The sequence below is a fragment of the Ostrinia nubilalis genome, chromosome 14 (genome assembly GCF_963855985.1).
Source record: "Ostrinia nubilalis chromosome 14, ilOstNubi1.1, whole genome shotgun sequence".
Taxonomy (NCBI): Eukaryota; Metazoa; Arthropoda; class Insecta; order Lepidoptera; family Crambidae; genus Ostrinia; species Ostrinia nubilalis.
The window spans coordinates 645,616-658,715 of NC_087101.1; the positions used below are offsets into that span (position 1 = coordinate 645,616).

A 13,100-nucleotide genomic window follows, 5' to 3' on the forward strand; every position below is an offset into this window, starting at 1 on the left:
ACGATGGGCTCGTGGAGGCGGAGCAGCTTGGCCAGCAGCGCTTCGAGCGCGGACAGCGCGGCGGAGTGGGTCCGCGCGTAGGCCGCGTGTTCCAGCGCCGGCGCCACCCATTCTTCCTACAGAACTTCAGTGGACGCGACCCTAGACACGTGATACTTCAATCGTGTACTCACAGCCGCTCGACGATGGGCTCGTGCAGACGGAGCAGCTTGGCCAGCAGCGCTTCGAGCGCAGACAGCGCGGCGGAGTGGGTCCACGCGTAGGCAGCTTGCTCAAGCGCAGGCGCCACCCATTCTTCCTACAGGACTTCGTTCGGTGGAGGCGCCCCTAGACACGTGATACTTCAATCGCGTACTCACAGCCGCTCGACGATGGGCTCGTGAAGGCGGAGCAGCTTGGCCAGCAGCGCTTCGAGCGCGGACAGCGCGGCGGAGTGGGTCCGCGCGTAGGCCGCGTGCTCGAGCGCAGGCGCCGCCCATTCTTCGTACAGAACTTCAGTGGACGCGACCCTAGACACGTGATACTTCAGCAGGTGCGTACTCACAGCCGCTCGACGATGGGCTCGTGAAGGCGGAGCAGCTTGGCCAGCAGCGCTTCGAGCGCGGACAGCGCGGCGGAGTGGGTCCGCGCGTAGGCCGCGTGTTCGAGCGCCGGCGACACCCACTCGTCGTACAGCTCGTCGGTAGAGACGTCCCCAGACACGTGGTACTTCAGCAGCGTTTCTAGCGTCACGGTGGCCTGCGAACACAAAATATACTTGAGATAGGTAGACTGATCAAATTCAAATAGTTTATTCAGTATGAAACGGGGCGTCTTAGCTAGCTCAGTCTGACACCCCGCTGTTTAGTACTAAGTCCCAGTTCGCCTTCGGCGATGAGGGATGTGTACCTATGTAGGATGCCTACAGGGATATTGACCAAGGAAACGCACAATCAACAACACAATGACACTTTGTATTTCTAGTTCCACAATGGTTCCTTATTCTAACTTCACTGACTCTAAGTTTATTATTACTACGAGCGAGTATTTTACAATTATAAATTAATGGCAATGAGAGGAATAGCGACGCGCCCGGTTCGCGTCCCGAAACTATAGTCTATCCAATATAGCTTGATTAGAATGACGGCTGTCAAACGAATGTGACTAGTGATGGGTATGTTTCGTACGGTTCACATAGATGTATCGATAAGTTTTCGAAAAAATGATATGAAAAAATGCACCCAATTTTTCTTCATATATCTTTATTCATAAAAATGACAATTATGATTTAAATTTAAAGACAGTAAACCTAAGTAGATGTACAACCTAAGTCGTAGTCATTATCATCAGTGTTCTTCAGTGGTTTTTTCCTCTCGCTAGAGGGCGGTGGGCATCTCTTCTAGAGCAACGGTGCTATGAATACCCAAAAAATTACCGGTGATTGATTTCCGATGTTTGATTATTTAAGAATGAAATGTTTTTTGGTTTTTAATAGTGAACATTTAGAAAAACGTATAACTTGACTTAAATATGTTAAAAAAAATATTTGTTAAATATGTTAAAAAAATAGTTTTAATTTAATATGACATTTGTCGATATGTCCCAACACTAACATTTTTGTAACTCGAGATAACCTTGTAGAGACGTCGTTAATACTCTAGCTTGATTTTTATGATTTCGAATTACTACTTATTGGTGTAATTTAACGCTGCATTTACACGAAATTATCATTTTTATTGGAAGCACTGTCGTCGAAAATATTGTTTGTAGGTCAGACGTGAATTATTTCTTGTCCGCCAATATTTAGCTCTCATTGATCGCTACTACAAAGTTATGTCGTTACTTTTGATGACAGCTGTCATTCTAATCAAGCTATATTGGATAGACTATAGTTTACGTATCCGCGAGAGGGGCGGCGCCCTGTGCGAGGTTTAGCGAGTGTTAGTTTGGATACTTATAACTAGGGGGGTAGGATGTGGTCCGATTAGCTCGAGCCAGAGACTGAAGCCTCGATAGTGAGCGCGACCACTGGGGAAAGGCGTTGGACCTACGGGGCGAGGGGGTGTGAAGTTCAGGAAGGGTGGCAGCAGGATTGCTACCGCAGGTTCGGGATGAGTATCACATGCACTACTCGGTAAGGACGAGAATAGGCAGCTATCAACGATAGAACGTTTCAACAGCAGCACGAAGCTTTTATGGCTCCGCGGAGGTAAACGAGGTATCGAGTCAAGCCAAGTTAGTGGGAACAGTGTGGGTAGCAATTCGCTAGGGACTCTGTGCAATGCAACCGAGGGAACAATAGACGCGCGCGCGAACGTCTGGTTGTTGCAATGGCTCCCGAGCGAATGCTAGGCGCCCGCGGTCGCCGCCGTCTCTTATATTAGCTCGGTCTGTTCGGCGTGCGGCTGCGCAGCCGTAGGGTTGTCAAAATCTCTGCGCTCGGTGCTAGGGCTGTCGATGCGTCGCGGGGCGCGTCACAAGTATACAGGGTGGAATTTGTTATGCCACCTGGAGGGAAAGTACTTTTAATACTGTAGATAGAAAATTTTACTCAAAGAAAACATTCCTTTATTTTTGAATAGAAATAGAACTGCATTTAAAGATTTTTGAAAATTTTTCGAAAATTCACTTTCCCTCCAGGTGGCATTACAAAATTCCACCCTGTATAGGCCCTTTCCAGGGCACTTATACATGTCCCAAATATAGCTTGCCCTACCACCACTTCGGGACAACGTATGGACTGGTGCTAAGAAGTGGCGAAAGAAACTCAGTCAACTTTGTCAGCCTCTTTTTCAATAAAATAAATAATAAATAAATATCCTTGGACATTTTACACTGCGCTTCTCGTCCCAAACTAAGCAAAGCTTGTACTATGGGTACTAGACAACGGATATAAACATACTTAAATACTTTTTTTTTGTAAATACATACATAGTATACATAGAAAACACCCAGTCCAATGCAAACAAATATGTTCATGCACACAAATGTTTGTACTGTGCGGGAATCGAACCCGCAACCTCCGGAATAGTAGTCCGTTTCAAACCACTACACCAAACGGCCGACTTTGCAAAAATCAGTCAGTTATAGCATCTGTTCAGGTGGGAATTCACAGATGGTTCAAACTTGGAGTGCAAGTTTGGTCGTGTTCCCCCAAAGACGATGAAGCACATGATGTCGTGCCTTGCGTTCCCAAGAAACTGCTGAATGCTACTGACAACGCCACTCTTGTAGCAGAGTTTTGGGCTGACACTGTGTAGGTTTGTTGACACAACAAGAAAAAGCTAGCACAGGTGGGCGTGGCATACTCACGCTGGACTGCACGTCCTTGACGGTGAGCGCGCCGATGACGTCACGGATGACGTCGGGCATGCGTGCCAGCAGACGCGCCGTGCCCAGCCCCTGCGCCAGCGACGACAGGATGACGTAATGGCTCTTGCTCGCCTTGTTGAAGTTCGACACCGAGCAGAACAGCTTGTCCAACGCCACGATGTTGCCTGGGAGATGTTTTATTGTTAAAGAACATAATATTTATAGTATAAGGGGAATAGTAACGTCACAAAGCTGTCACAGTATACGCGTCTGTTCAGACTCGCAGCATTAGATGGGAGAGTATGTTTGCAACGCTCTACTGCCAGTAGCGCCAGCGTCCTATCCGTCACCGTGTCTGGCATCTCGCCGTCATCACGCTTCAGCACAATGTCCACTCACCCTTCCATGTGTAGTTTTGGGTCTGCGATCGGACGCGTCCCCGGAGTAAGGATAGGGGAACGCCTCCCAGTCACCGATTATAGTGATTTACCAGCGCGGACAGAAACCCAAGCTCGGCAGGTCTCGCCAACCCAGTAGGTCCACGAGTGCCAGCCGGAGCACCGTGTCATCTTGTCCAGCTTCTTGCGTCATCACACCTCAGCACAGTGTCCACTCATCCTCGGGCTGCCGCGTGCAGTAGCCGACCATGGTGGACAGATGCCGCACGCTGTCCATGTAGCGCCAGCCCTAGCATCATGTCACCTGGTCGGATCAGGCGTGATGAGTGATGACAGCAAGAAGCTGGAGTTTCAAGTAGCATTGTGCTTTTAGCGTCGTGCGTCATCACGCCTCAGCACAGTGTTTCCGAGTGCCATGGCGGTTAACTTGTCCAACGTCTTGCGTCATTACGCCTCAGTGTCCACTCACCCTCGCGCTCCAGCCGCGTGCAGTAGACCATAGAGGCCAGCGCCTTGACGGACAGATGGCGCACTTGTCCAGCTTCTTGCGTCATCACGCCTCAGTGTCCACTCACCCTCGCGCTCCAGCCGCGTGCAGCAGACCATAGAGGCCAGCGCCTTGACGGACAGATGGCGCACTTGTCCAGCTTCTTGCGTCATCACGCCTCAGTGTCCACTCACCCTCGCGCTCCAGCCGCGTGCAGCAGACCATAGAGGCCAGCGCCTTGACGGACAGATGGCGCACTTGTCCAGCTTCTTGCGTCATCACGCCTCAGTGTCCACTCACCCTCGCGCTCCAGCCGCGTGCAGTAGACCATAGAGGCCAGCGCCTTGACGGACAGATGGCGCACTTGTCCAGCTTCTTGCGTCATCACGCCTCAGTGTCCACTCACCCTCGCGCTCCAGCCGCGTGCAGCAGACCATAGAGGCCAGCGCCTTGACGGACAGATGGCGCACTTGTCCAGCTTCTTGCGTCATCACGCCTCAGTGTCCACTCACCCTCGCGCTCCAGCCGCGTGCAGTAGACCATAGAGGCCAGCGCCTTGACGGACAGATGGCGCACTTGTCCAGCTTCTTGCGTCATCACGCCTCAGTGTCCACTCACCCTCGCGCTCCAGCCGCGTGCAGCAGACCATAGAGGCCAGCGCCTTGACGGACAGATGGCGCACTTGTCCAGCTTCTTGCGTCATCACGCCTCAGTGTCCACTCACCCTCGCGCTCCAGCCGCGTGCAGTAGACCATAGAGGCCAGCGCCTTGACGGACAGATGGCGCACTTGTCCAGCTTCTTGCGTCATCACGCCTCAGTGTCCACTCACCCTCGCGCTCCAGCCGCGTGCAGTAGACCATAGAGGCCAGCGCCTTGACGGACAGATGGCGCACTTGTCCAGCTTCTTGCGTCATCACGCCTCAGTGTCCACTCACCCTCGCGCTCCAGCCGCGTGCAGTAGACCATAGAGGCCAGCGCCTTGACGGACAGATGGCGCACTTGTCCAGCTTCTTGCGTCATCACGCCTCAGTGTCCACTCACCCTCGCGCTCCAGCCGCGTGCAGTAGACCATAGAGGCCAGCGCCTTGACGGACAGATGGCGCACTTGTCCAGCTTCTTGCGTCATCACGCCTCAGTGTCCACTCACCCTCGCGCTCCAGCCGCGTGCAGTAGACCATAGAGGCCAGCGCCTTGACGGACAGATGGCGCACTTGTCCAGCTTCTTGCGTCATCACGCCTCAGTGTCCACTCACCCTCGCGCTCCAGCCGCGTGCAGCAGACCATAGAGGCCAGCGCCTTGACGGACAGATGGCGCACTTGTCCAGCTTCTTGCGTCATCACGCCTCAGTGTCCACTCACCCTCGCGCTCCAGCCGCGTGCAGCAGACCATAGAGGCCAGCGCCTTGACGGACAGATGGCGCACTTGTCCAGCTTCTTGCGTCATCACGCCTCAGTGTCCACTCACCCTCGCGCTCCAGCCGCGTGCAGTAGACCATAGAGGCCAGCGCCTTGACGGACAGATGGCGCACTTGTCCAGCTTCTTGCGTCATCACGCCTCAGTGTCCACTCACCCTCGCGCTCCAGCCGCGTGCAGTAGACCATAGAGGCCAGCGCCTTGACGGACAGATGGCGCACTTGTCCAGCTTCTTGCGTCATCACGCCTCAGTGTCCACTCACCCTCGCGCTCCAGCCGCGTGCAGTAGACCATAGAGGCCAGCGCCTTGACGGACAGATGGCGCACTTGTCCAGCTTCTTGCGTCATCACGCCTCAGTGTCCACTCACCCTCGCGCTCCAGCCGCGTGCAGTAGACCATAGAGGCCAGCGCCTTGACGGACAGATGGCGCACTTGTCCAGCTTCTTGCGTCATCACGCCTCAGTGTCCACTCACCCTCGCGCTCCAGCCGCGTGCAGTAGCCGACCATAGAGGCCAGCGACTTGACGGACAGATGGCGCACGCTGTCCATGTAGTGCGTGAGGTGCGCGCGCGTGAAGCCCAGCAGGATATCCACGAGCTCGAGGCCGAGCTGCGGCTCGGTGATCTTGTCCAGCTTCTTGCTGGTCATCTCCACGGCGCGCGCCACGCCTAGCACGATGATGCACTCGGAGGAGCCCCTGGTATCGTAGATAGATATTTTTTTATTGCACACAACAAAATCAAAACCATCTTTATTTGTATAGACTTCATTGAATAGGTTTTTGCTCATAAGGAGTCTTCACTGGTCTCATTCTTTTTTTGTCCTACCAGCAACAAAAGAACGTAAAGGCTCAAAACAAAAAACTGACCAATGGATTTAAGATCGAAAAGGCACATTTATGCCCGTTTTCACCATCAATCCCTAATTTTTAAGTGACCACTATGGTAACACATAACTGGAATTTTGTTAGGCGTCACTTAAAAATAAGGTAAATGATGGTGAAAACGGGCACTAGCGCCCGCGCAGTGTCGCTCAGCGTTGCTAATGCTGAGCGCTGGCGAGATAACAACATTACAACGTTAACCACGTCCAAAAGACGCCAGTGTCGAAAGAGGCCATACATTTTAAAGAGTTAGTGAGTTGCCACACTGGCGGCTTATTCCACTATTATCCATTGACAATCCCCGTCAACGGGGATTAGTGAACTTTTTGTTCAGTATTCCCCATTAACGCCAATTGGAACTTATAAAATCAAAATAAAATCCTATTATAACGGGGATTAATGAACTTTGTTCACTAATCCGTTGACGGGGATTATCAACGGGGAATAGTGGAATAAGCCACACTGGCGGATTGCAAGCGGTTTCAAAGAAGCGAACACACCGCGGCTGCGCGGCGAACACGAGGCGAAAACTCTAAAATCAAAGTCAAAGTCAAAATTTCTTTATTTGCTTAGACTAATAAATAGTTCTTACAAACGGGCTAGGCAGAAACGTTGCGCATCCGCCACTACGCTTTGAAACAGCTTGCAATCCGCCAGTGTGGCAAGGCCCTTAATATTACAAATGCCATTACTTTTCCCCAATAGCAATGACTCTTTCGGCGAGCGTCAGTATGGGCTCCTCGTCGTCGGCCGGCGCCAGCAGCCGCTCGGTGTTGGTCAGGATGATGGCAGCCGTGAGGAGCGCCAGCCGAGCCGACTCATTCTCCAGCACGTCGCTTAGGTAGTCGTCGCCTTGGGGCGGGTACAGTATCTAAAGTTTGATTAAAAGTCAATTCACGAAACTTGAATTTTAATATCTATCTTCTATCTAAAGCCCGGTCTGTGAGCGCGTAGAATTTTGTCCAATGACCCCAAGCTACCCATCTTTAGCGCTCGCGCGTAATTATATTGCTGTCGCGACTGTGCGACGGGCGCCCGCAGTGAGTATGCGAGCGCTACAGCAACATAATTACGCGCGAGCGATAAGGATGGGTAGCTTGGGGTATTGGACAAAATTCTACGTGCTCGCAGACCAGACTATATCTTCTATCTAAATATGTATAACTCAAAGCTGACTGATTGACTGACATAGTGATCTATCAACACACGCCCAAACCACTGGACGAATCGGGCTGAAAGGCATGCAGGTAGATGTTATGACGTAGGCATCCGCTAAGAAAGGATTTTACGAAACTCCACCCCTAAGGGCGTAAAACGGGATCCACGCGTACGAAGTCGCGGGCGGCCACTAGTACATATATCTACAAAAGCGAAAGGTTGACTGACTCACACACTCTTAACGAAATCTCAGAAACTACAAGTGCTAGGAGTCTCAAATTTTGCATGGGGGTTTCCTTTTAGGATGTAGGCGCTCACTAAGACGGGATTTTGCAAAATTCAACCCCTAAGGGGTAAAACGGGGTACACGCGTACGAAATCTCGGGCGGCCGCTAGTTTGTGATAAAAGTAATATTTTATTGACTAAAAATATTAATTTCTTTAGAAAGCTTCTTATCTGGTAGGCTCTGAGCTAAATGCAGCTTGACCAGTTATAAATTCCAGATTTATAAGCAGGGAAGTAATAAAATGTATGAGTAATCTTAATAGTTTGATTTACAACATAATACTTACTTGTAACCACGCATCTTCACCATTTTCCAAAATATGCATACTATAAATTAGTAAACCGCCCACATTTTTGGTATCCATCGGTGTCTCTTGGTGAAAGAGGAGATATTTTATATCCCTGCGTAATTCCTCAAACAATGAATCCATGTAGCCGGGCCTTACATGCTGCATTATGTGAAAAGCTAGCCTCAGGGTACGCTGGGTTACTTCAAATAACTCATTTTTCTGTGTTGGTGCCAAATTTCTTTCACTGTAATAATAGATATTGTTAGTTTAACATAATTATTTTCTATACTTAATAAATTCAATACACAAAGATGAGCTAAAGATTAATACAATACTGAAGCGGGTGTAATTAATTAAAGCTAGATTGGTAATCAAAGTTAGCATATTACCGGAGTGTATTGACACAACATCTCAGACTGCGTTTGAGAAATTTTGCTAGATCCAAATCGATCATTTTGAAGGCCCTTCGGCCAGCAGGGAAGTTGGCTATGCAGCCCTCAATATCAAATGTGGCATCGTAATATTCTTGAAACTCTCTGTACTCCTGTGTAATGATATAACTTAAAACTATTGCCAATTTTTCAGAAAATGGGTCTTGGAGAGTTTGAGATTTTGTGATGGACCTGAAAAATATAAGCCCATTTTAAATAAACTATGTTACCTTAAAATAATGCTGAATTAAAAATATTGTAAATAGAAAAAACATTGAAATAATAGTGGACCACAATGTTAGATTCATAATCATAATAATATTCATATTATCTGTTATTTTTTATTGATTTACAAAAACAAGCAATGAACCAATTTGTGAAGACTACTTTTAAATTTTAGCAGAAATTTGTTGTTTCCCAAAATTATAAATATTCTACTATCCCTAAGCTAAGTACACATTGTTTACTTCATTTTATAAATGGCAGGTACATAAATAGCACTTACCTTATTATAAAAGATTTAATTGGATGTTTTATTTCGGCTTCCACAAAGACTATTGCCAAAAATCTCAACAGGTTATTGTCCACGGCCTCAACATTGGCATCTAAGAGACTTCTCACCACACCAAACTGTTCTTCCGAAGTTTTTGAATCAATGAACTTCTTTACTAAATCATGATCAGGCTCTGAAAAAAGATAGTAGGTACTTCTTAAGTAAGATATATCAAGATAAGTCAAGATATACAATTAAATTATGATTAATTGGAAATGGACATTCAACACTGCTCCATCAAGATAATCCCAAACTAAGCACTATGGGTGCAAGACAACGGATATAAAATTTATTAAAGATAAAAATCACTCAGCCCAATACAAATAATCATGTTCATGTACACAAATGTTTGCAATGCGGGAATGGAACCCGCGAACTCTGGTATAGTAGTCCGTTACGAACCACAACAGCAAAAGGCCAATTTTATTATTATTATTCTGGCTAATGGCATCAATGGTGAGAATTTGAAGCACACTGGTTTTGCCAATGTCGAGTATTTAGAGAGACACGTTATTGTACAATGTACATAAGTAAACTAGAACAAAATAACATTTTTAAAAGTTTTTAGTTTGTTAATCACTAACCTGTGTTTACATGGTAGGAAAGTTCTATAGGGCCAAACTTAATGGAGCTTATGTTTTTATTATTACTAGGATTTATTCGGAGCATTAAACCATTCATGTTTTGTAATTTTTTTGCAGGTTTTATTAAATTTTCATGGAATGGTTTACAATCAACAAGTACCTACACCATGCAGCTCCGAAAAATCAATACGATCTGACAGTTCTGACATTGACAGATTACAGAACTGACAGTGACAGTGAGTTTTATACTTTTTTTTCTCATCGCTCTTGAAAATTGCGTTTCGCCATGACAGACATGAAAAAAAAAATTTTTTGGATGCATAAAATCTGTTTGAGAAGACGCATTTCATGAAAAAAATTTCTTCATGATCATTATTCTGTTTCATTTTTGTCTGTTCACTTGCACCCTAAAATATTTTTTGGTTTACATTACCGGTACAACCACAGTAAGGTACAACACTATTTTATTTAGCGGCACTTTTCAAAAAACTTTTTATAGTGCATGGCATGGCTACCGTGGCATGGCTCTCGCCTACGCGACGGCTCTTGCCTCTTGCAGATTGCGTTTCGCAACAATAATGTCTCACTACCATACTGCGACACTGCACAGCTATTTCAGTGGCATAGTTATCAGCTGGTAGCCTTGTTCGCACTACGAGTAGTAAGTAGTGCAGTAAATTTAGTGGAGCGGCGAGGCTGGACACGTTTAGATTTATTTATTAGCCAGTTACTAAATCGTTTATCTGAGGCAATCCATTTTTGTCTATTTTGACAGGCGAGTACGCCGCGTCCCTGCTCACTTGCTCACCGGCTAGGTACGAGTCCCTTAGGTTTAGTCGAGTTCATAAAAAATCACTAAATTATTTACTCGTCAAAAGAACGAACGATAATTGCGACGAGTGTGAACTGAACACAAGAATTTAGTTATTGATTTTTTTTAAGCTTATTGTCTAACGACTCGAACACATAGTTTTTTGCTTTATAACATTTTTTTAAATTTATCTAAAAACTAATTAAAATAATAATCTCTAGCTAATAAATATTAAAAAAAAAAAATTGTCAGGAATTCGTTCAACATGGGTATTAAAATAGTAGAAGTAACGCAACTAAAAATTATTTATACCTACCTTCTTACAAACACAGATACGTGATTATCTACTATTATTAAATCTATAAAAACAAACGGTCAAAATATACCTAATCATTCCTATTTGGCTTGTAACTTAATCCGTTAAATTGCATTTCATTAATTTACTAAAATATGAAATTATGGATTAGCTTTTGTATGGACATCCACCACTAACCTGATTTTTCATAGTACATGAGACGTACTACACGATTAGGATTATCCACAACGGGGTTTTGGTTTCCACCACTACTAGGATTCATCATGTTTTACAATTATTTCACGAATTATTAACCGATTGCCATTTAATATGAAATCCAACAAGTAGGACTGAAAAATCGATACCCCATTTTTTTTTCAGGCTCTCACGGGTTGCGTTTCGCCAGTCAGAATTGCAATGCAAGGACGATACAAACAAGCTATTTGTTGTTGCATATTGTAAAATGCATTTATTTAACTGATTATGGCAAAAAATTATGTGTCTATTAACTAGTATACGTTAGTTAATCGATGGAAAAACAATACTTTTGGTTCACAGTTGCGGCACGTATACAGTGTGTCCGGGCATGTAGTGATCAAACTTTAAGGGTGTAATCTATGGACAATTTTATCGATGAAAATACTTCAAATTTGGGGCTTGACCCATTTCTCGAAAAATTACAAGGATTGAAGTTTTGAATTTTAAGTTTTCACCTCTTCCTTCAAAAACAAGTGATAGCGTGGGGAGCTTAACACTAATAAGAAAAAAATTTATATCATGCGATAGCCAATAAAATTATTTATTAGCAGAAGTAGAAAACAGATACAAGTATCTTTGTTCAACAATTACGTCGAAACTAATAGACGTAGACTAATAAATTTACATTCGTTTTGTAGAATAGCTCAAATACCAATAATACCATGCAAATAAAACATACCTTAACGACCTGGTTTTTCTTGTGTTGGAAAATAACTGAAAAAGAAATGAAAAAAGTCTTGTTTTTTTCTAATTAAATCCATTCTTACTCCCTTGAAATGTATGAAACTTGTATCTGTTTTCTACTTCTACTAATAGATAATTTTATTGGCTATCGCATGATATACATTTTTTTCTTATTAGTGTTAACCCTCCGTGTACGAGGTGACTAAAAGTTACGTCCCGTACCAGGTGGGGTATGACACACCCCAATATACAAAGTGATAAAATTTTCATTCAACATTTTTTTAGGTGGAATTTAATATTTAATATTGATTATTTACATATGCTAAGTAGGTTTAAGAAATGCTCTGAGCTGAAAATATGTATTATTTTTATCATAAAAAAACAAAAAGACACAATTTCCGTTGTTCTTGTAATTTAGGAACCAGTTTACTATGTATAATTTTTAATTAGTGCCTTTAATTATGACAACCGTTTTTATTTAACAAAGTACAAGTATTTACTTATAATTTAAAAGTAAATTAAAAACTGGAAGGGTATAAATTTGATTTGATCATCGGTTTTCAATTTACCACAATTCTGATGAAAGAAAATGAGTATGCTCAATGCATAAAATGGGAGCGTAACAATTTTATTTATTTATAAAATATGTTATTCCATTTCAGTAGCCCATAAATTGTATCACCAAGTATAAATTGTAGCCCATAAGTGTATGTTCACATACATCTTCGGATCTCAGTACTAAACTTCCAGATTCGCACTAAAAGTCATCTCATTTGACTAAAAGTGCTTGAAAATTTCAGATACCGTAAAAATCACGAAAAATAATATTTGTATTGAATTTTATTCAATTGACAAAGCTAAAAATATATAAATTACACCAAAACTGTTAGATTTTTTTAAAAACTTTTTAACAACGTCCCGTACCAGGTGGGGTGTGTGACACCCACACGCACTTTAAAGGCATGTAACTCAGTTGGTAGTCACCGCTGGACTGATTTTGCAACGCTGATCGAAGCAGCAGTGTCATAATTCCAGCTACTGAGAATTTCAAATTCAGCACTTGCAAATTTTTAAAATTGTGGCTATTTTTAAAGGACTGGGGTGTGTCACACCCCACCTCGTACAGCGAGGGTTAAGCTACCCACGCTATCACTTGTTTTTGAAGGAAGAGGTGAAAACTTAAAATTCAAAACTTAAATCCTCGTAATTTTTCGAGAAATGGGTCAAGCCCCAAATTTGAAGTATTTTCATTGATAAAATTGTCCATAGATTAC

The 13,100-nt window shown here is 44.4% G+C and overlaps 1 protein-coding gene across 1 annotated transcript; it reads right to left on the bottom strand.

Annotated features, from left to right (window-relative positions):
- Positions 1-355: 355 nt before the first annotated feature.
- On the bottom strand, positions 356-11,170 carry LOC135078260 (uncharacterized). The gene is made up of 9 exons (XM_063972859.1): positions 11,083-11,170; positions 9,147-9,327; positions 8,600-8,833; positions 8,208-8,454; positions 7,169-7,347; positions 6,067-6,290; positions 3,292-3,476; positions 545-738; positions 356-509 (listed from the first exon to the last, which is right to left on the bottom strand). Exons 1-9 carry the CDS (start codon positions 11,168-11,170, stop codon positions 356-358), a joined length of 1,686 nt encoding a protein of 561 aa, XP_063828929.1.
- Positions 11,171-13,100: the final 1,930 nt, after the last annotated feature.